We start from the raw sequence: 24,022 nt of genomic DNA, 5'->3' as shown, positions 1-24,022 counted from the left end.
TCCTTCCCCTCAGGCAAAGCCTGGCTAGAGCTCTGCTAATCCGTCTGTTCGGTCACACACACACAAACACTCTCACACACTCACACACAAACACACACACAAGCCTGGCTAATACACAGACCTGTGATAATATACGGTGTGTGAGCTGCACACACACTGTAAAGGTGCATCTACTGTATAACCACCTCCCTGTGAGGCATGTACATGTACACGTACACACACACACACACACACACACACACACACACACACACACCAATACACGCAAACTAACCTGCTGGATCCATGACCTCCTCGATGACCGGTGGCAGACGAAGTCCGTCCATGGTTGCCGTGACGACTCTCGACAGGGGGAGGGTGGGAGGTGTGTGTGTGTGAGGATGGTGGGGGGGCGGGGGGGGGCGTCCCTTGAACTGCAGAGGAAGGTAGAAAGGCAGGGTAGAGGACGAGAACCAAGCCGACGAGAGAGAGAGAGAGAGAGAGAGAGAGAGAGAGAGAGAGAGAGAGAGAGGGAGGGATGTGGGGGGGGGGGACTGATGCAGAACACAACACAACCCCCGGAAGGGTCCTCACGCTCCGGGGAGACGCAGCAGCCCCTTCATCCTGGAGGAGAGAGAGACGGACAGAAGGAGTGCTGAGAGGAGGAGGAGGAGGAGTAGGGGGAGGAGGAGGAGGAGGAGGAGGGAGGCAGGAGCCGCAGACTGAGAGACATAACAGAGAGAAACACGTGACTGGTCTCTCTCTCTCTCATTGTCTGTGAAGATGCACTGCACTGTTCTCTCTCTTTCTGTGTGTGTGTGTGTGTGTGTGTGTGTGTGTGTGTGTGTGAAGATGCTCTGCACTGTTCTCTCTCTTTCTCTCTCTCTCTGTGTGTGTGTGTGTGTGTGTGTGTGTGTGTGTGTGTGTGTGTGTGTGAAGATGCACTGCACTGTTCTCTCTCTTTCTCTCTCTCTCTCTCTCTCTCTCTCTGTGTGTGTGTGTGTGTGTGTGTGTGTGTGAAGATGCACTGCACTGTTCACTCTCTCGCACTCTCTCTCTCTCCATTTAGACACAACACATTGGTACCGCCATTGGTACCCCCCCCCCCACACACACACACACACACACACACACACACACACACACTGCATTTACCTGTAATGAAGTCCAGACCCTGAAGCTTAGGACGCGGACAGTTAATTCTCCTGCAGCTTGCGACTCATTTCTCCGCTCACTGTGTCCTCCCTCGCTCCCTCCCTCCCTATCTCTATCTCTCTCTCTCTCTCTCTCTCTCTCTCTCTCTCTCTCTCTCTCTCACACACACGCACACTCATACGCACGCACGCACACGCTCTCTGATTCCGTTTTCACGCTGTGTTAACTACAGTATGTTCTCTCTCTCTCCCTCTCCCCTCTCTACTCTCTCTATCTAAAACGTTAACCCTTCGCTTACCTGTCGGCGGTCCGTCCGTGGTGTTGATATCCAGCCCCGCAGCCTTCCACTGACCCCGAGTGAAAAAGTGTATTCTAGAAGAACCAACGATCTGATGACGATGACTTAACCCGTTGGAGGACAGGTGTTGACTGAGGCAGAGAGAGAGAGGGATGGAGGAGAGAAAGAGGGAGGGAGGGAGGGATGAGAGAGGGGGAGGACCCTAGGGCTTACACATAAGAAAGACCTCAGACATCTCCTAGGTGACTCATCTCACCGTGAGCGCATCCACACAGTTCACGAAGCGCCAAATCAGGTTAACACTCAGAATACAGAATACACAAAGGCTCCAGGGGAGGCTGGTGGAGGTAGTAATCAGAGGACGGTCCTCCGGTTTTCTACCTCCACCGGCCTCCCCTGGAATGACTCACGACGAGCAGGCCTAGCTTAGCGCTCGTGTTAAAAATGGAACTGCGGAAAGAAAAAAAAAACTCAGGCATCACGCTCGCTGTGGAGGGGTTGCTAGGCAACCGGCAGACCTCCGGCTCATATTTCAAATACGCAAAGAAGAAGATGGGGAAAATGGCTCAAAGTAGAAACAATGCAGAGAAAAAACACAGAGAAAAAAAAGTTCTTTTTTCGTAGGACCTCATAGGGGGGTCATGTGGATTTTGGGGGTGGGGGGTGGCGGGGGGGTATCAAGGAGAGGATATCCCCCTTACTGGCCAGTCTCTGACAGTCGCAGAGACATTCTCCAAGGTCAAACTGAAACCGTTTTTTTTTTCATTTGTCCTAATCGTGTCTCACGCGTCCATGAATTCCTTGTAATTTTCAACGGATGACCGTCGCACGATCGACCAGTTGACTGAACGAATCAGTATGAATCATCTGAATCAGTTCGAAAACTGAGTCTCTTTCTCTGGACTCCGACAAACGGTGAATGTCTGCTTTTGCTCCGCATCCACACTGCAGCGTGGGTTACATAAGAGGCTTCAGAGGAGCAGCCCCCACTGTGGAGGAGGGGAGGGGGGGAGGATAGGATACCCACTCTTATGACAAATGACATAAGGGACAATTGCATAAGCAGCCCATAGGTGTGAGACTCCCTCATCCACAGTGACGCAGGATGGTAGGGCAGGCACTGGAGGTCTCCCAGGGGAGAGGACACACACACGCCTGCACGCGCGCGCGCGCACACACACACACACACACACACACACACACACACACACATACACACACAAACGTGCGCACACACACACGCAATATTTCAACAAGATGTCCTGTTCCTGTTTCTGTTTCTGAGAGGACACACACACACACGCACACAAATGTATACACACACACACAAATGTATACGTATATACAGTATATATATACACAAACACACACACACATACAAATGTGCACACACATGCACACGTAATATTCCAACAAGATGTCCTGTTCCTGTTCCTGTTTCTGTTGCGCCAGGCAACCAGCCAGCAGATCAGCTGACAGCCGAGGGTTCTGTCTCCAGACAGTCAACAGTTTCCATCCAGGTGCCCCAGTTAGCATGGGAGAGGGTGAAACTAGCTGTCCCCAGTTAGCATGAGAGAGAAACTATCTGTCCCCAGTTAGCATGGGAGAGGGTGAAACTAGCAGTCCCCAGTTAGCATGGGAGAGGGTGAAACTAGCTGTCCCCAGTTAGCATGAGAGAGAGAAACTAGCTGTCCCCAGTTAGCATGGGAGAGATAAACTATCTGTCCCCAGTTAGCATGGGAGGGAGTGAAACTAGCTGTCCCCAGTTAGCATGGGAGAGGGTGAAACTAGCTGTCCCCAGTTAGCATGGGAGAGAGTGAAACTAGCTGTCCCCAGTTAGCATGGGAGAGAGTGAAACTAGCTGTCCCCAGTTAGCATGGGAGAGAGTGAAACTAGCTGTCCCCAGTTAGCATGGGAGAGAGTGAAACTAGCTGTCCCCAGTTAGCATGGGAGAGAGTGAAACTAGCTGTCCCCAGTTAGCATGGGAGAGGGTGAAATTAGCTGTCCCCAGTTAGCATGGGAGAGAGAGAAACTATCTGTCCCCAGTTAGCATGGGAGAGAGAGAAACTATCTGTCCCCAGTTAGCATGGGAGAGAGAGAAACTATCTGTCCCCAGTTAGCATGGGAGAGAGAAACTATCTGTCCCCAGTTAGCATGGGAGAGGGTGAAACTAGCTGTCCCCAGTTAGCATGAGAGAGAGAAACTAGCTGTCCCCAGTTAGCATGGGAGGGAGTGAAACTATCTGTCCCCAGTTAGCATGGGAGGGAGTGAAACTAGCTGTCCCCAGTTAGCATGGGAGGGAGTGAAACTAGCTGTCCCCAGTTAGCATGGGAGAGAGTGAAACTAGCTGTCCCCAGTTAGCATGGGAGAGAGTGAAACTAGCTGTCCCCAGTTAGCATGAGAGAGTGAAACTAGCTGTCCCCAGTTAGCATGGGAGAGGGTGAAACTAGCTGTCCCCAGTTAGCATGGGAGGGAGTGAAACTAGCTGTCCCCAGTTAGCATGGGAGAGAGAGAAACTAGCTGTCCCCAGTTAGCATGGGAGGGAGTGAAACTAGCTGTCCCCAGTTAGCATGGAAGAGAGTGAAACTAGCTGTCCCCAGTTAGCATGAGAGAGTGAAACTAGCTGTCCCCAGTTAGCATGGGAGAGAGTGAAACTAGCTGTCCCCAGTTAGCATGAGAGAGTGAAACTATCTGTCCCCAGTTAGCATGGGAGAGAGAGAAACTAGCTGTCCCCAGTTAGCATGAGAGAGAAACTATCTGTCCCCAGTTAGCATGGGAGAGGGTGAAACTAGCTGTCCCCAGTTAGCATGGGAGAGAGTGAAACTAGCTGTCCCCAGTTAGCATGGGAGAGGGTGAAACTAGCTGTCCCCAGTTAGCATGGGAGAGAGTGAAACTAGCTGTCCCCAGTTAGCATGGGAGGGAGTGAAACTAGCTGTCCCCAGTTAGCATGGGAGAGGGTGAAATTAGCTGTCCCCAGATGGAGCCATATCGGGGCCTGAGCACTCTGCTTAGAAATACAGTGTGAAAAAAGAAGAGACACTAACACTGTGATATGACCTGGATATTGCTGCCCTGCAGTTCTCAGCACATTAATAACACATATGTGTGTGTGTGTGTGTGTGTGTGTGTGTGTGTGTGTGTGTGTGTGTGTGTGTGTGTGTGTGTGTGTGTGTGTGAGAGGGAGAGAGACTGTCTTAGTACACAACTTACAGAAATAAGGAAGAAAATACTCATTTCTCACGTGACACAATTACTTCTATGGAATTGAAACCATTAAAATAGATGAACTTGTGGGTTTCCTGTTTTTCAAATAAGAAGCTGCAGTACTCTCGCTTTCTTCGAAATGAGGATGCTCGTAATATATTGAAACATGTGCAGAACATGTGAATAGAACAAGTACATTGAACAGCAATGATTACTGTAAAACGTTTTCCTCACAAGAATCAACGGATTCAGCACAACCAACCTCCATTCGTTGTGTGTAATAACAATGCTGTGATATATTCAGCTACACTATTGAATCAATTAGACTAAAAATAGTCTAAACAGCTACCATAAATAGCTAAGCAATATTGGCAAGGATGTCGAAATACAGCATTTAAAATCATATTGATGTGGTCTTCTAGAGACAATAATGAGTGCTTTTTTCGATTCAGTAGGCAAAACAAAACTCTTGTAGACTGGAGTCCACTCCGCCCCTTGTTCCTTAAACCTTGACTTAACATACAGTATCCTGTGAGGCGTCTTCAGGTAAAAGGTATAAACCATACATGTTGCTGTGCAGGTACATCCAATTAAAGCCGGTTTCGACCCAGGCAAATTGAGGTGGCGGTTGAGTTTACACTTCAACGTCGCAGAACACACTGTTGTGGTAGTCAAACAAGGACGTTACAGCAAATCGTGAGCTTAGAATTATAAGGTTCTATCTCCGTTTAGGGCAGTTCAGAGATATTGAGCATCAAAGTTTTTACATTCCATTATGTTCTGTGAGATGGAACCTTTGTTTTTTATTAATTACTAACTAAAAAATAATGATCCTAATGGATCAGATTATGTAAAAAACTAAATTTTGACCAAAAATGGAGATAGAACCTTATAATTCTAACGTCACGAAATGTTGGACGTTACAGGCGTATGTTGCCAGAGGCCCACGAGGAGAGAGGAGCCTGCTTGGAGATGCGCCTGAAACCAGGAGGCCAGACATTGACATCACAAGACTAGAGTCATGATGTAATGTCATGGATGTGGTGGAAGACTGTCTGAGAACTAAACCGACACAGCCTTCTGGATGACCACAGAAAGAGAACCAATAACCAGTACAGAGAGGTGATGGAGGTAGGGTGTCTTAAATACAGATGGCACACACAGCCAGACCAGAGGACAGCTGTACAGCAGTCTTGGTGGCCACATCGGTGCTCATTGTCTACATTGAAGTGTGAAGAGAATAGCTGGAACATGAACATGGAAACAGTTTTTGGACTGTTGGTGATATTAGCAGGAGTGTCTCATGGTAAATTGTAGTCTTTTTTTTTGTACATCGTTTATACTTTTACATTGATTAAGTGCTTTTGTGACGATATCAGGGTGCAGTCTATTGTTTACAGAGATTGCTAGTGTGACGTTGCTACAGGACAGATACAGTAACATGTGTGAAATAGATTCATACATATTTGTGCCAAACACAGGCCGAGACAGTAGAAAAATACATATAAATACTATTTTTGTCAGCATCACACTCTTGATACATCGTCGAGTACTTATGCAACTAAATTAAGTACATGTGTTCTAGTTTTATGGCATGTTTTGTCATTTCGGATTATTGTTTATATTATTTTCTCCGTCATATTCAAACCGTTGACAGACAAAAGTTACAATTTGTGCCCAGATTTGTGACGCTAAAATATGTTTCCCTCTATCCTCAGGGATGGAGACCTGTGATGCTACATATTATTCTGGAGTGTGTTACGCTGCTCTGGGAAGCACGGTGCATCTCCAGCTGGGGACCAGTGGATATGCTGTCAGAGTCCTCATGATACGTCCAGATGGTACAGTGGATTTGAGATCGGGAAACAGCATTAAAAATAGACCACGCTACTCTTCCAACAACGGGACAATAAGGATAGATAACACTGAAAAGAATGATTCAGCTGTATTCGACATAACAACCTATGGTATGCATGGTATGACACGTCAATGGTCCATACAACTCTTCATTGAAGGTAATCCGCCAGCTAGCTCCATTAAACACTCTTAGCTTTTAGCAAATGTCGCTTCTTTGATACGGTGTGACCTAAAGGAGGTCAGAAACAGTTCAGAATTCCTTTAAGCTTCTAGAATTCTCTGTGGTGTTCTCTGTTCTTCACGGGTGCCCTTTTAACAGCACTCTACTCTCATTCCCCCGTAGCTCCCGTATCTATTACAGGTGTGTCTCATCAGTGTGTGTCCGGTGGGGAGGTGACGGTGTCCTGCTCCTCTAGGGGGAGCTCTCCCCAGTACAGCTGGACCCTGGACGGACGGACGCTGAGAGACACCGAGGTCCGTACCGCCAACGACACAGACACAGGCACCGTCACACTGAAGGCAGGTGTGACAGGAAGTTTCACCTGTACTGTCAGAAACCACATCAGCAACGACTCCAACAGCATTAGCGTCTCATCCTGTTACAGTAAGTTGTCTTGACATTTAAAAATAGATGACATTGTCCACCCCTTTAGGCAGCCATACATGAGGGGGGGGGAGGGGGGGATTTGGATGTAGGCTACAGTTTGACTGGTCTCTGCTAGTAGTGGTGGTCTAGGGGGATAGTGAGTTGGACTGGTGATCGGAAGGTCATGAGTTCAAATCCCACCTGGGGAACACCACCACTAGTGTGCCCTTGAGTAAGACCTGGGAACACCCCCACTAGTGTGCCCTTGAGTAAGACCTGGGAACACCCCCACTAGTGTGCCCTTGAGTAAGACCAGGGAACACCCCCACTAGTGTGCCTTTGAGTAAGGCACTTCGCCCTCAGTTACTCCAGGGAGACTGTCCCTGTAATGTCTAATTGTAAGTCGCTTTGGATAGAAATGTAAATGCAATGCTCCGACCCCGCCTCTGTCCCCAGCCCCCCTGTACCCTGCAAGCCTGTCCACGGAGTGTCTGTCCCACGGAGAGGTCAGGGTGTCCTGCTCCAACAGGGGGAGCTCTCCCCACTACAGCTGGACTCTGGACGGACAGACGCTGAGCGGAGCGGTGGCTTTCCTCAGCGACGACATGACAGAAACCGTCATCCTGAAGGAAGGCATTGTGGGTAATCTGGCTTGCACGGTGGAAAATGACGTCGAAAATCTAACCGTCACCCAGGAAATCTCCTTGTGTACCGGTGAGCTATACCTACCGTGAACAGAGCTCTCTCTCACTCAGTAGTCAGTTTGTAGTAACAGTATCAGTCAGCTCAACCTTATCTGATGACGTCTCCTCTCCTCATTATTCCCCAGGGTCTTGGATTAGTGTGTATATTTATGTACAACTGGCTGAAGTCTTCACACTCGCAGCCTGTCTTGGTGTTGGGTTGTTCTGTTGTTACAAGAACAAGTCCTGCAACTCAAGGTCAGATCAATCAGGACCAAACCAACCGTAAACAACATCTGATCCTCTAATCCGGACCACTGATACTGCTTATCTGGTCAATGTCTCATGCCTGATTCATTCCTCCCCTCTCTGCAGTATTGCTACTTCTTATTTGAAAAACAGGAAACCCACAAGTTCTTCTATTTGAACGGTTTCAATTCCATAGAAGTAATTGTGTTATGTGAGAAATGAGAATATTCCATAGAAGTAATTGTGTTATGTGAGAAATTAGAATATTGTTAATGCTTATACCATTTGTCTTGATTCACAAAATGCTTGTAAGTGTTGGTAAAAAAAGTTTTGTTTGCAATAAAAACATGACAGTCTTTTTTCTTATTTTATTTTTTTTACAATGAAGTCCTTTCATTGCATGTTAAGTATGCACAACTGAGAATCAGTAGGGCAGATTGAGGCAGATTCATCCGGTCTATCTGTTGAATATTGTATGAGTTAACATTAGGAGGAAGGTTACAAACTGACAGCCTGTGTTCCTGTACCCTTGAACAGCTCTCAGACATTACCACCTGCTCAGAGGTGAGGTAGTTTATCACAATCCAAACATGGCTCATTTCTGACCTCAAAAGCAGCAGGCCTACTAGCAGGAGTGTCTTAAGTCTGGGCCACACCGGATGCCTCTACCTCAGGATACCTCTACCTCAGCAGGACACCTCTACCTCAGACACCTCTACAGCTGCGTGCACACCAGGCCATTGCGTTGCACCGGAAGTCATTCATCTCAATGGGGCAGTTGCGTTGATCAGTTGCCTTGCTCTGCATTGCGTTTCTTGACCGTCAGGGTGCGCTAATCAGTCAAAAAAAATCAGCTTTTGCGTTGCGTTGGATCCGTTAAAACAACCGGAAGTAAACCGGAAGTAGTTTCTTGCCCAGAGCTTTCGCCTCAGATGTAAAATCCTCAATTTTGGCCGCCATTGGCTACAATCTGTAATTTGGCTCTACAAGTGTTAATATGTCATTTTATGAAGTTTTTATATGTTTTCAGGCGAGAAAGTAACCATATATATTCACAAAATGTGTCCAGTTTATCAAAATAACCCGTTTATATATCTTATCTGACGTTTTTTCCCCCACTTCTGTGGGAAACTTCGCTAGCAACACGAGTAGAGCTTTCCATCTGCATCGCACGTTGAAGTACGTCAAGCCCATCCCACCGGGTTGCGCCAGAACGGTGGGTCACGGTCCCTGGTGTGCACGCAGCGTCAGACACCTCTACCTCAGACACCTCTACCTCAGGACACCTCTACCTCAGACACCTCTACCTCAGGACACCTCTACCTCAGGACACCTCTACCTCAGACACCTCTACCTCAGGACACCTCTACCTCAGACACCTCTACCTCAGGACACCTCTACCTCAGACACCTCTACCTCAGGATACCTCTACCTCAGACACCTCTACCTCAGACACCTCTACCTCAGGACACCTCTACCTCAGACACCTCTACCTCAGCAGGACACCTCTACCTCAGACACCTCTACCTCAGACACCTCTACCTCAGACACCTCTACCTCAGACACCTCTACCTCAGCAGGACACCTCTACCTCAGGATACCTCTACCTCAGACACCTCTACCTCAGACACCTCTACCTCAGACACCTCTACCTCAGGACACCTCTACCTCAGGACACCTCTACCTCAGGACACCTCTACCTCAGGACACCTCTACCTCAGGACACCTCTACCTCAGACACCTCTACCTCAGGACACCTCTACCTCAGCAGGACACCTCTACCTCAGGACACCTCTACCACAGGACACCTCTACCTCAGACACCTCTACCTCAGGACACCTCTACCTCAGACACCTCTACCTCAGGACACCTCTACCTCAGGACACCTCTACCTCAGGACACCTCTACCTCAGGACACCTCTACCTCAGACACCTCTACCTCAGGACACCTCTACCTCAGACACCTCTACCTCAGGACACCTCTACCACAGGACACCTCTACCTCAGACACCTCTACCTCAGGACACCTCTACCTCAGGACACCTCTACCTCAGGACACCTCTACCTCAGGACACCTCTACCTCAGACACCTCTACCTCAGCAGGACACATCTACCTCAGACACCTCTACCTCAGACACCTCTACCTCAGGACACCTCTACCTCAGACACCTCTACCTCAGACACCTCTACCTCAGGACACCTCTACCTCAGATACCTCTACCTCAGACACCTCTACCTCAGGACACCTCTACCTCAGGACACCTCTACCTCAGACACCTCTACCTCAGGACACCTCTACCTCAGGACACCTCTACCTCAGGACACCTCTACCTCAGACACCTCTACCTCAGGACACCTCTACCTCAGACACCTCTACCTCAGGACACCTCTACCTCAGACACCTCTACCTCAGGACACCTCTACCTCAGGACACCTCTACCTCAGGACACCTCTACCTCAGACACCTCTACCTCAGGACACCTCTACCTCAGGACACCTCTACCTCAGACACCTCTACCTCAGGATACCTCTACCTCAGGACACCTCTACCTCAGACACCTCTACCTCAGGATACCTCTACCTCAGGACACCTCTACCTCAGACACCTCTACCTCAGGACACCTCTACCTCAGACACCTCTACCTCAGGATACCTCTACCTCAGACACCTCTACCTCAGGACACCTCTACCTCAGACACCTCTACCTCAGGATACCTCTACCTCAGGACACCTCTACCTCAGACACCTCTACCTCAGACACCTCTACCTCAGACACCTCTACCTCAGACACCTCTACCTCAGGACACCTCTACCTCAGGACACCTCTACCTCAGACACCTCTACCTCAGACACCTCTACCTCAGGACACCTCTACCTCAGGACACCTCTACCTCAGGACACCTCTCCCTCAGATACCTCTACCTCAGACACCTCTACCTCAGGACACCTCTACCTCAGACACCTCTACCTCAGGATACCTCTACCTCAGGATACCTTTACCTCAGGACACCTCTACCTCAGGACACCTCTACCTCAGGACACCTCTACCTCAGACACCTCTACCTCAGGACACCTCTACCTCAGACACCTCTACCTCAGCAGGACACCTCTACCTCAGACACCTCTACCTCAGGACACCTCTACCTCAGGACACCTCTACCTCAGACACCTCTACCTCAGCAGGACACCTCTACCTCAGGACACCTCTACCTCAGGACACCTCTACCTCAGCAGGACACCTCTACCTCAGGACACCTCTACCTCAGACACCTCTACCTCAGCAGGACACCTCTACCTCAGGACACCTCTACCTCAGACACCTCTACCTCAGCAGGATACCTCTACCTCAGGACACCTCTACCTCAGACACCTCTACCTCAGACACCTCTACCTCAGCAGGACACCTCTACCTCAGGACACCTCTACCTCAGACACCTCTACCTCAGCAGGACACCTCTACCTCAGCAGGACACCTCTACCTCAGGACACCTCTACCTCAGACACCTCTACCTCAGCAGGATACCTCTACCTCAGGACACCTCTACCTCAGACACCTCTACCTCAGACACCTCTACCTCAGCAGGACACCTCTACCTCAGGACACCTCTACCTCAGACACCTCTACCTCAGCAGGACACCTCTACCTCAGGACACCTCTACCTCAGACACCTCTACCTCAGACCTCTACCTCAGACACCTCTACCTCAGACACCTCTACCTCAGACACCTCTACCTCAGGACACCTCTACCTCAGGACACCTCTACCTCAGGATACCTCTACCTCAGACACCTCTACCTCAGGACACCTCTACCTCAGGACACCTCTACCTCAGGACACCTCTACCTCAGACACCTCTACCTCAGGACACCTCTACCTCAGGACACCTCTACCTCAGGACACCTCTACCTCAGGATACCTCTACCTCAGACACCTCTACCTCAGGACACCTCTACCTCAGACACCTCTACCTCAGGACACCTCTACCTCAGACACCTCTACCTCAGGACACCTCTACCTCAGACACCTCTACCTCAGGACACCTCTACCTCAGGACACCTCTACCTCAGACACCTCTACCTCAGACACCTCTACCTCAGGATACCTCTACCTCAGGACACCTCTACCTCAGACACCTCTACCTCAGACACCTCTACCTCAGGACACCTCTACCTCAGACACCTCTACCTCAGGACACCTCTACCTCAGGACACCTCTACCTCAGGACACCTCTACCTCAGGACACCTCTACCTCAGCAGGACACCTCTACCTCAGCAGGACACCTCTACCTCAGCAGGATACCTCTACCTCAGCAGGATACCTCTACCTCAGCAGGAGACCTCTACCTCAGGACACCTCTACCTCAGCAGGATACCTCTACCTCAGCAGCCACACAGCGTGAGACGCGCGGCTCAAGCGGCCTGTGTGGCTGCTCTTACCTGTTACCACGGCCGCCGAAATGAAATGCACACGTGGTGCTGAGGTAGAGCTGTCCGGTGTGGCCCGGCGTTATGGTGAACAGCATCATTGGTGTATGACATAGGACACAGTGTAGGGCCTAGAGGAAAAGATGACCACAGTTCATAATATCTTTGCCAAACACAATGGAATACACTTCCCCCATTGCAATGATCCGATCAATACTCCTTTGGTCTATATCTTCTTCTTCTACAGTCATGGGTATTGTTATGTTACGAGTATTGACTGTAACTGTTTGTTGTTATGCTAGTGTTGCTGTTTATCTCTGTCATACTCAAGACTCAAGTCAAATTAGATGGTAACCAATGCAGTATATCATAAAATGAGAGGGGGGAAAGGGAGATATCATCTTAGTGTTGACAGAGGGAAGGAGAGGAGAGGAGAGGAAAGGAGAGAGAATGTAATTACTGCTTGTAGCCGTTTCTAGGCACAGAGGGAGGTTGACACAGAGGAATGGTGTAGAATAATAGTTTTATTTAGTCCAATACGGCTCAGCACCGTCACTGACGTGCTGAGCGAGTCTTTTCCCCACTCCCGCTGTCTCTCCCTTTCGGGACCCGCTCCGTCCGGCGGAGCCCTCGCTCCCGCCCCGCTATTCCGCTCCCGGCGGAGCCCTCGCTCCCGCCCCGCTAGTCCTCCCTTTCGGGACCCGCTCCGTCCGCTGCTGGCAGAGCCCTCGCTCTCGCCCCGATATTCCGCTCCTGGCTGAGCCCTCGCTCTCGCCCCGCTAGTCCTCCCTTTCGGGACCCGCTCCGTCCGTCCGGCTCCCTGCACCTCACCCCCTTTCGGGGTCTCGTGCGTCCTCGCCGCGGCTCTCTCTCTCTCGGTCTCTCCGTATCTCCGTGCGGCAGGTACTTCCTGCCCTACTCATCTCCCGAGGGAACAAACACACACAGGTTAAATAGACCAGTGGGACAATGAGTCTGATCACTGACACCTGTCCGTAATCAGCCCATCATTCAATGAGTCTGATCACTGACACCTGTCCGTAATCAGCCCATCATTCCCCTCCAATGGCAGTCTAGCTCCCTCTGCAGGCCAGAACGCGCCATGTTCCCCACACATCCCCACCGCCAGTTTCGAGGCCGGGGATACAACCGGCCGATAGCCTACTCCCCCCCCCCATCACGGGAGAGGAAGTCGGCCACGACCATCTGCGTCCCCGGCCTGTGAACCACCGTGAAGTTGAAGGGCTGCAACGCGAGGTACCACCGGGTGATCCTCGCGTTGGTGTCCTTCATGCGGTGGAGCCACTGTAGGGGAGCATGGTCGGAGTAGAGGGTGAACGAGCGCCCCAGCAGGTAGTACCGGAGGGCGCCGACCGCCCACCGAATGGCCAGACACTCCTTCTCCACCGTGCTGTACCTGCCCTCCCGCTCCGACAGCTTTCGGCTCAGGTACAGCACCGGACGGTCGAATCCCTCCACCTGCTGGGTCAGCACCGCCCCCAGCCCTCTATCCGACGCGTCTGTCTGCAGAGAAAAGGGAATGTTAAAGTTAGGAGCATACAAGACTGTCTCCCCACAGAGGGCGTTCTTAATCCCATCGAACGCTACTTGGCACCGCTCACTCCATTGGACCGGGTCCGGGGCCCCCTTCCGGGTGAGGTCGGTAAGGGGGCTGGCCAGCTCCGAGAACCCCGGCACAAACTGCCGGTAGTAGCTGGCCAGTCCCAGGAACCGCCTCACGTCCTTCCGGGTCCTGGGCCGCGGGGCGGCGGCGATCGCAGTGGTTTTGTCCACCTGCGGTCGCACCTCCCCACCGCCCAGGATGTACCCCAGATACCGGATCTCCCCCCGCCCGATCACGCACTTCGCCGGGTTCGCCGTCAGCCCCGCCTGCCTCAGCGACTGTAGTACCGCAGCCACCCTCTGCATATGCTGCGGCCAGGTGTCCGCATAGACGACAATGTCATCTACGTACGCCGCAGCATACGCAGAGTGCGGCCGCAGAATACGGTCCATCAGCCGCTGAAACGTGGCCGGGGCCCCAAACAACCCGAACGGAAGCTCGGTGAACTGGAATAACCCCCGCGGGGTAGAGAATGCCGTTTTTTCCCGGGCTGCCGACGATAATGGTATCTGCCAGTACCCCTTCGTGCAATCCAATGTTGTGTAATATTTAGCCGTGCCAAGCCGGTCCAGGAGCTCGTCGACCCGGGGCATAGGGTAGGCATCGAATTTAGACACCGCGTTCACCCGTCTATAGTCCACACAGAACCGTACAGACCCATCGCGCTTTGTCACCAGCACGATGGGGCTGCACCAGTCGCTATGCGACTCCTCGACCACGCCCAGTTTTAGCATAGAGTCTAATTCCCGGCTCACCACGTCTCGTCTGTGAGCCGGCAGCCTGTATGGCCGCGTACGTACCGTAACCCCCGGTGGCGTAACTATCTGATGCTCTATGAGGCGAGTACGACCGGGTATAGGGGAGAACACATCTGCGAACCTATGTTGCAATCGATCAACGTCCGCCCGCTGGTTCGCCGAGAGATGGTCGCCTACGCAGGCCGGGGCGCTAGTACTCGTTTTTGGGACCTCCGGCCCGAACTCATCCTGCTCGGGAAGTAGCGTCACCAGGGAAACAGGGACCACGTCGTTCCATTTTTTTAATAGGTTGATGTGGTATATTTGCGTTCAATCCCCTCTATCCGACCGCACTACCTCGTAGTCTACATCCCCAATTCGCCGTGTGACCACGAACGGCCCTTGCCACTTGGCGAGTAATTTAGAGCTAGACGTGGGCAGTAATACGAGGACTTTGTCTCCCGGTGCGAAATTGCGTAGTCTAGTCCCTCTGTCGTACAGCCGTTTCTGCCGCTCCTGGGCCTCGAGCAAATGCTCCCGTGACATAACCCCCAGTGCGTGGAGCTTTGCTCGTAGGTCCAGGACGTATTGTATTTCATTCTTACTGTCACTAGACCCTTCCTCCCAGCTTTCTTTAATCAGGTCTAGGACGCCCCGTGGCTTGCGCCCGTATAGGAGCTCAAAGGGGGAAAACCCCGTGGAAGCCTGGGGTACTTCCCGCACTGCGAACAACAGAGGGTCTAACCACTTATGCCAATTACGACTATCTTCGTGAATGAACTTACGGATCATTGACTTAAGCGTCCGATTGAACCGCTCACACAGCCCGTCGGTAGCTGGGTGGTACACGCTCGTTCGGACCGCCTTAATGTCTAACAACCCGTAAAGTTCCCTAAGTGTTCGTGACATAAAGTTAGTGCCTTGGTCGGTGAGGATCTCTTTCGGGATCCCCACCCGGGAGATGACCTGGAATAACGCCTGTGCTACACTCTTTGCAGAGATAGTACGAAGCGGTATTGCCTCGGGGTATCGAGTCGCGTAGTCTATGAGGACTAACACGAACCGATAGCCCTGTGAGCAACGTTCAAATGGCCCGATTATATCCATCCCAATCCGGTCGAATGGTGCCTCTACCAGGGGAAGGGGGCACAACGGTGCCCTGGGCACGGCCGGGGGATTGACTAATTGGCACTCGCGGCAGGATGCACACCACAGATGCACCTCTGCCCGAATCCCCGGCCAATAAAATCGAGCCATTATCCGGTTGAGTGTTTTGTCGTATCCTAGGTGGCCTGCCATCGGGTTATAATGCGCCGCCTGAAATATAGCTTTCCGGCGGCTCCTAGGTACCAACAACTGGGTCGTTTCCTCGTCCCTGCGAGTGTCACGACTCACTCTATACAGTCTGTCCCTAATCAATACGAAATACGGGTGGGCGCGCACAGCGTCTGGCCGTACCAGCACACCATCAATACTGATCACCTGGTCATAGGCGGAGCGTAGAGTGGCGTCGCGAGACTGCTCGAGGGGGAAGTCGGCTACTGGAGGGAACGCAGGCGGCGGATCTGCGGGTGCCGGACCCACCGCCTCCTCCGGCTCCTCGGCAGCGTCGGACGCCCTCGCATCAGCGCAGAGCACTGCGCACGCCTCACATTTCCCTGTCGGTCGTGCACGCACCCCCGTGGTTTCCCCTAATACCTGCGGAAACCCAGCCCAATCTAAACCCAAAATTAGGGGGTGCATGAGGCTCGGACTAACCGCCGCCTTGACACTATACTTTTTCCCCCCATAACGAATTTCGATGGGGACCACCGGATACTGGTGACAATCCCCATGCACACACAGTATCCCAACCCGCGATGCCTCTAACAATGCCCCGGGTCGAACCAGGCGCTGGTGGATCATGGTCTGTTGGGCGCCAGAATCCAACAGCGCCTGGTGCGTCTCACGCTGTACCCTTACTGGGATGTAAAACGCCTGTCCTGGACGCGAGGGAGGGGTCGGACTGCCGACGACGCGGATTACCTGACCCACCTCCATCTCGGGGCATTCCCGGCGGAGGTGGCCAGGCTGTCCGCATCGCCAGCATCCCTCCTCTATCGCTCGTGGGGCCGTCTGTGGGGTGGAGGTTGGCCCCCCGTGTGTGTTCCTCCCCCCGGTGTCCCGCCCCGTCCTCCGGGCTGGCGTTGGTGGCTCCCGCCGCGGCTCCACCCTAGGCCGTACCCCAGGCCGCGCCCCGCCGGCCCGTTGGCGCGGAGCCGGGGTCGGGGTAGGGCGCGGGCCCGGGGCTGGGCCCGGGGCTGGAACCTGCGGTCGAGGCAGGTGGTTGTCGGGGAAGGGGTCGAGAATGGCCTCCGGCGCGTCCCGCACCCCCCTCCTCTGGGCCCGAACCGGTGGCTCGGTGCGGTCCAGTAGCTCGCGGAGCATGGCCCGCTGCTCCGCCTGTCCCCGCATCAACTCCGCCGCCATCACCTCCTGCGCCTGTAGCATCCGGGCCAGGTGCGCCACCACCTGGACCGATGAGTCCATGGTCCTCTGGGCGTGTGTGCCGACCCCCTCTCTGTGCCCCACGTTGGGCGCCAGATGTAGCCGTTTCTAGGCACAGAGGGAGGTTGACACAGAGGAATGGTGTAGAATAATAGTTTTATTTAGTCCAGCACGGCTCAGCACCGTCACTGACGTGCTGAGCGAGTCTTTTCCCCACTCCCGCTGTCTCTCCCTTTCGGGACCCGCTCCGTCCGGCGGAGCCCTCGCTCCCGCCCCGCTATTCCGCTCCCGGCGGAGCCCTCGCTCCCGCCCCGCTAGTCCTCCCTTTCGGGACCCGCTCCGTCCGCTGCTGGCAGAGCCCTCGCTCTCGCCCCGATATTCCGCTCCTGGCTGAGCCCTCGCTCTCGCCCCGCTAGTCCTCCCTTTCGGGACCCGCTCCGTCCGTCCGGCTCCCTGCACCTCACCCCCTTTCGGGGTCTCGTGCGTCCTCGCCGCGGCTCTCTCTCTCTCGGTCTCTCCGTATCTCCGTGCGGCAGGTACTTCCTGCCCTACTCATCTCCCGAGGGAACAAACACACACAGGTTAAATAGACCAGTGGGACAATGAGTCTGATCACTGACACCTGTCCGTAATCAGCCCATCATTCAATGAGTCTGATCACTGACACCTGTCCGTAATCAGCCCATCATTCCCCTCCAATGGCAGTCTAGCTCCCTCTGCAGGCCAGAACGCGCCATGTTCCCCACACTGCTCTTCTCCCTAAGTGACCATGGTGGACCAGAGGGAATGAAGACTGCTTATTACTGTCATCACAGGGGCAGAACACACACACACACACACACACACACACACACAACACACACACACACACACACACACACAACACACACACTTTACATTATGCCAAACCCCACACTGGCACCTCTATTGGAATCTTGAATCCATTTCCAATGTGCTCCTCACACCATGGTTTACCAATGGGGGATATTTCATGTACTTTTCCACACACTCCAGTTGACGGATGTTGAGCTCAAAGTGTTGACAAGCTAATTTTGTACCTGAATGTCGCAACAACTGTTTCCATATTTTCCTTTGCTACCACTCTTATGACAATTAAAGGCCTTATGCGTGGCCTGGGGTGGTCCAGTGGTCTAGCACCGTGGTCTACAGTGCACACATTATGCCCACGTCGCCATGGGTTCGAATCCGGCCCGTGCCCTGCTGACATGCCCTCTCTCCCTTCTTCTCCTTACTTTCCTGTCTGTCTTCACTATATCTGTCCAATAAAATGAAAAATATGAGTGGGACTGCCCCACTGAGAAAAATAACATTAAAAATAAAAAAGGTTGTGGGGAGCCGAGGTTAGAGTTTGGTGCCGGGAGTTCTGTAGAGTAGTTGACATTGGGTTATCAGACAGCCAACACACACAGACACATTACACAACCCCCGTCTAGATCTAATACGGAGACAGTCGCCCACGCAATTGATTCTGCTATAATATCACACACACATACACACACACACATGCGCACGCACACGCACATCAGAGTGCCCTGCATTGCATTAACATTTAAACAGCACACTAACTCCCCTGCAGTGCACAGAGACACACTCCATTCATTATAGCCACGCAGCTCGAACACAGATACTTCTTACAGAGAAAGAGCTTTAATAATAATAATAATAATAATAATAATAATAATAACTTTTATTTGTATAGCGCTTCTCCTGCAAACGTTGCAGCTCAAAGTGCTCAAAATTATTGAACACAATAATATATACACACGCACACTAATCATAACCACAGTAAATCTATAAACCACATTCCAGACTACCCATGCACATTATACAGATTTAACCGACACAACCTATGACCGATAACCTCAAATGAACTGTAGGCCTACAACCAAACACATGATACCATTTCTCACTCCGTTCTATGCATCACAATGAGCCCGTCCTCCGATTTCGACCTCCACAAGCCTCCCCCTGAAAACCGATAGCATAGCGCACACACAGAGGGAGCAGGTTTTGAATCCTATGTCTTCATCTGTCCACAGTATTTGTGACAGTAACACATACATTTGAGGTTGAGGTTTAACTGGAGTAGCTACATCAAAAACAATCCACTTCACCATATCAATAGCGTTATGCACTGTGCACTCACGAGTCACGACACTCCACTTCTATGAAGATATCTCCATTTGAAAGGCAAATGTTGCCCCAGGAGGAGAGAGGAGGGAGGAGGAGGAGGGAGGAGGAGGAGAGATAAAGGGAGAGGGAGGCAGAAATAGAAATGGAATGGGAGAACGGTCATAACATTATGAAGGGAGGAGATGAGAGAAGGAGTGAAAGATGATGAGAGATAGAAAGGGAAATCAATAAAGGGAATGAATGCGTTCGTGACAAGATGGCGACGAGTGTTATGGACTCAATCGTGAAGTGGAGTGGGTTTCATTTCCTTCTGTCACACATACAACAATCATCCCGGTCCCGAAGAAAAGCACGGTGAGCTGCCTAAACGACTACCGCCCGGTGGCACTCACACCAATCATCATGAAGTGCTTCGAGAAACTGGTCCGGGCCCACATAGTCACAGGCCTCCCGCCCAACCTGGATCCATACCAGTTCGCCTACAGAGCCCACAGGTCCACAGAGGACGCCATCGCGACGACTCTCCACTCCACTCTATCCCACCTGGAGAGGGGGACCAGCTACGCGAGACTGCTCTTTGTGGACTTCAGCTCTGCCTTCAACACCATCCTTCCAGACAGGCTAGTGACCAAACTACTAGACCTGGGACTATCACACTCCATCTGTGCATGGATCAAGGACTTCCTGTCTGACCGCCCCCAGAGGGTGCGGGTGGGCTCCCACACCTCCACAGCCCTCAGACTCAGCACTGGGTCCCCCCAGGGCTGCGTGCTAAGCCCCATCCTCTACAACCTCTACACCTACAACTTCACCCCCGTCCACCCCAGCAACTCCATCATAAAGTTTGCAGACGACACCACCGTGGTGGGCTGCATCTCGGGGGGGGGACGAGGCGGCGTACAGGGATGAGGTGGAGCAGCTGGGCAAGCTGTGCAAGGTTAACAACCTGCTGCTGAACCAGTCAAAGACCCAGGAAATCATCGTGGACTTCAGGAGGAAAAAATCTGAGGTCCAGCCCCTGCTCGTCGATGGAGGGAGCGTGGAGAGAGTCTCAACCCTCCGATTCCTGGGGGTGCACATACAGGATGACCTGTCCTGGAAGACCAACACAGCAGCCATCATCAAGAAGGCACAACAGCGGCTCTACTTCCTGAGAGTCCTCAGGAAATACCACCTCAAACAGGAGCTGCTTGTGATTTGTGACCTTCTACCACTGCACAGTGGAGAGCATCCTCACCTACTGCATCTGCGTGTGGTTCTCCAGCTGCACAGCCGCAGAGAGGAAAGCGCTACAGAGAGTCGTGAGATCGGCCCAGAAGATCATCGGCGCCCCCCTCCCCTCTCTGGAAGAGCTGTACAACACACGCTGCCTCAGGAAGGCCTCCAAGATCTCCAGAGACCCATCCCACCCTGGGTACGAACACTTTGTTCGGCTGCCCTCGGGCAGGCGGTTCAGGACCATGTCCGCAAGGACAAATAGACTGAAGCTCAGCTTCTACCCCAGGGCCATTCAGGCCCTGAACACAGCAAAGACCTAGGTTCTAGGCACTGGACAATCTAGACAATTTGATGGCAGCTACTGGATTGTAATCATGCAATACTGAAATACAACTGTGAACATTTCAAACCTGCAAACTGCGACACTTTAAATGAATGTGCAATAATACTATGTGCAATATGACAACCCTCGTGTACATAAGGTTCAGAGATAGGAAATGTTAGGATATTTATAGCATAGAGTACAGCACAGTGTTTTATTTGTATAGTATAGTAGTATAGTATAGTGGATAGTGTATATAGCCTTTATTTATGTAAACCAGCTCTTTTCCCTTCTTGTTTTTAGTATTTTTTTCCTAGCACCAGGGGAGCCCCCCCTCACAAATTTCGTTGTATGGTACCTGTACTATATTAATGACAATAAAGACCATTCATTCATTCATTCATTCATTCATTCATTCATTCATACTAAGTAATTACTTACTCACCAGTTGGCCATGAAAACACACCGTCGTATAACGGCCAATACCGGAATGGAAAAAGTGTGTTCAGGGATGAGCACACAGGGATTGTTTGTTTTTACGTGTGGCACATTTTCAGGTCATTTTTTTCTCTGATGCTGAATGATGTTGGGGGCCTTTTCCTAATGTCTCTGGCCCCTGAAAACACATGGACCGATATACATTAGTCTGTTACCAAACCAAAGCTATTACCAAATACTGCATGTTTGCATCCTCTTATATGCCAAAACCAAGTGAACTCTTTCTCTGTTACTGCAACACGCAACCAGCTGCAACTCCTCAATGAGTGCAACAACAGCGAGACAGCACCACCTAGTGGATTTATCCCACATCATGAGCGGTGATCGCCCATAATAATAATACACGAATCTGCCGATGTGAATTATCCGAATGATTATAATATTGATACATTTGTAATGGCACATGGCAATGACGTAATGGTAATTTCTCAATACAATTTGGTTTCGTGAGATATCTGCTAACGTTTTGTGTGAATGTGTCTTGTGAACGTGCCGCTTTCCTTTATTGTCGAAAGAGCATATCTGAAACTGCTTCTGGATGTTGTGTGTCGTACAAACCACATGAGAGGTTCGTGCATGTAAAGGTTGACCAGCCGGCACGTTTAGGTATGTTTTTGTAGCTGCATTTGTAAATAAGAATTTGTTCTTACATGTTTGCCTGGTTAAATAAAGGTTAAATAAAAAAATAAAATAAAAATGTTTTAACGTATTTTAATGACTTCGTTACAAATGACAGGACCTGCGTGTTGTATAAATGTGCAGGCTACTTTACAAACAGGTTGTGACTGTTCCTTGTACCTATATAGACATCATCAACCAGTTAGTTGTCATTGAGTTGGTGCGCTATGCTTCCTGATCCATGCTAGAACTAATGACTGCGTTCGTAAATTCGCTCTGAGCGCGCCGGAGCGCACACTGGGTTCAACGTCATAAACGGACCAAGTGATTTGATTGGACAAGAGGCATTCCACGAGTGCTGATCAGGTTTCCAGAGCGTATTTACGAACGCAACCAATGATTCATCGTAGCCAGACACCCGGCGAACTAGTCTTTCGTCTTATGAGGGGAGAAACTATTTATTTTGGAGTTCGTATGTGTAGTAGTAGTAGTAGTAGTAGCCAGCTTGATAATGTGATGTTGATGATATGTATTATTTGGAAGGTATGCAACAACTACTTAAATTCATTAGATTCCAGAGGATATAGAAACCTGTAACACACCTTACCTGTCCTGTTCTGTTTTAGATTTGTTCTCTGACGGATTCTCTGCCTGGAGAGGAGGATGCTGGGACTTGTAGGCGCTCCGAGGGGAGACCTCCTCCAGAATGGCGGCAGACTCCTGAGGTGTACGTTGAGGTCTTTGGTTGCCTGCTCCAATTCCACACACCACATCCAGAGGGTGTGGCTCTCCTCCCCGTCCCCTAACAGTGGACATCATCGTCAGACCCTTAGAAAGGGGACTCGTTCCCCCTATGGGTCCTTATCACAACACACACTGGGTAGTCCCCTTACCTTCCCCTGTTTGACCCAGACGGCCTTCCTCTCCCAGGACCCCAAGCCTCCTCCTTCCTCCTCCTCCTCCACGGCGGCGGGGATCAAGCTCCGGACACGGCTGGCGGTGACCCTGCTGTTTGGCGGGGCCCTGCTGGGCACGTGGTGGTACGTGTGCTCGGAGAAGCAGCAGAAGCTGCAGACGCAGCGGATCGAGCAGCTGAAGAAGGTGGCCCTGGGCCAGGGGGGCTTCCACCTCCTGGACCACAGGGGGCAGCGCAGGACCAAGCGGGACTTCCTGGGCAGCTGGGTCCTCCTGTACTTCGGCTTCACCCACTGCCCGGACATCTGTCCCGACGAGCTGGACAAGCTGAGCGCGGCGGTGGCCGAGTTGGACCTGGACCCGTCCCTGCCGCCCGTCCAGCCTCTCTTCGTCACGGTGGACCCCGAGCGGGACGACGTGGCGGCGTTGGCGAGGTACGTGAAGGACTTCCACCCCCGCCTAGTGGGCCTGACGGGCACGGCGGAGGAGGTGAAGGAGGCGGGCCGGGACTACCGGGTGTACGCCGCCGCGGGACCCAAGGACGAGGACGGGGACTACATCGTGGACCACACGGTCCTGATGTACCTGGTCAACCCCGACGGCCTCTTCCTGGACTACTACAACAGGATGAAGAGCGACGCGCAGGTCGCCGAGAGCATCCGCAACCACATGAAGACCTACGTCAAGTTGCTATGACGACGACGACGATGTGTGTCGAGGAGTCACGGACTCACCGGACTGAACGGTTTTGGCGACCGAGAGCGAGGTTGCTCTTCGTTCTAGAAACTTCTGCCCTAACTGTGGGGGAGGGGGGGAGGGAGGGAAGGAGGGAGCGAGAGAGGAAGGGAGGGAGAAAGCGAGAGGGGGAAGGAGGGAGAGAGCAAGAGGGAGGGAAGGAGCGAGAGAGAGAGAAGGATGGAGGGAGAGAGCAAGAGGGAAGGAGGCGTCTGGACTATTAGAGGGAGCTACAGGACTGGGGGTGCTCACCAGGGGGGTGGAGAGTGGATGATG

General features: G+C 51.9%; 1 protein-coding gene across 1 annotated transcript; it reads left to right on the top strand.

The window, feature by feature from the left end:
* Window positions 1-22,008: 22,008 nt before the first annotated feature.
* On the top strand, window positions 22,009-23,707 carry LOC308164067 (protein SCO2 homolog, mitochondrial-like; the record flags this gene model as incomplete). The annotated part of the gene is made up of 2 exons (XM_080538225.1): window positions 22,009-22,084; window positions 22,723-23,707. The coding sequence occupies exon 2, from the start codon at window positions 22,760-22,762 to the stop codon at window positions 23,705-23,707; it is 948 nt and encodes a 315-aa protein (XP_080394351.1). The 5' UTR covers window positions 22,009-22,084; window positions 22,723-22,759.
* Between the last annotated feature and the right edge of the window lie 315 nt (window positions 23,708-24,022).

Source organism: Nansenia antarctica (genome assembly GCF_963989245.1).
Source record: "Nansenia antarctica genome assembly, chromosome: 8".
Taxonomy (NCBI): domain Eukaryota; kingdom Metazoa; phylum Chordata; class Actinopteri; order Argentiniformes; family Microstomatidae; genus Nansenia; species Nansenia antarctica.
This window is presented reverse-complemented; position numbering and strand designations above follow the sequence as displayed.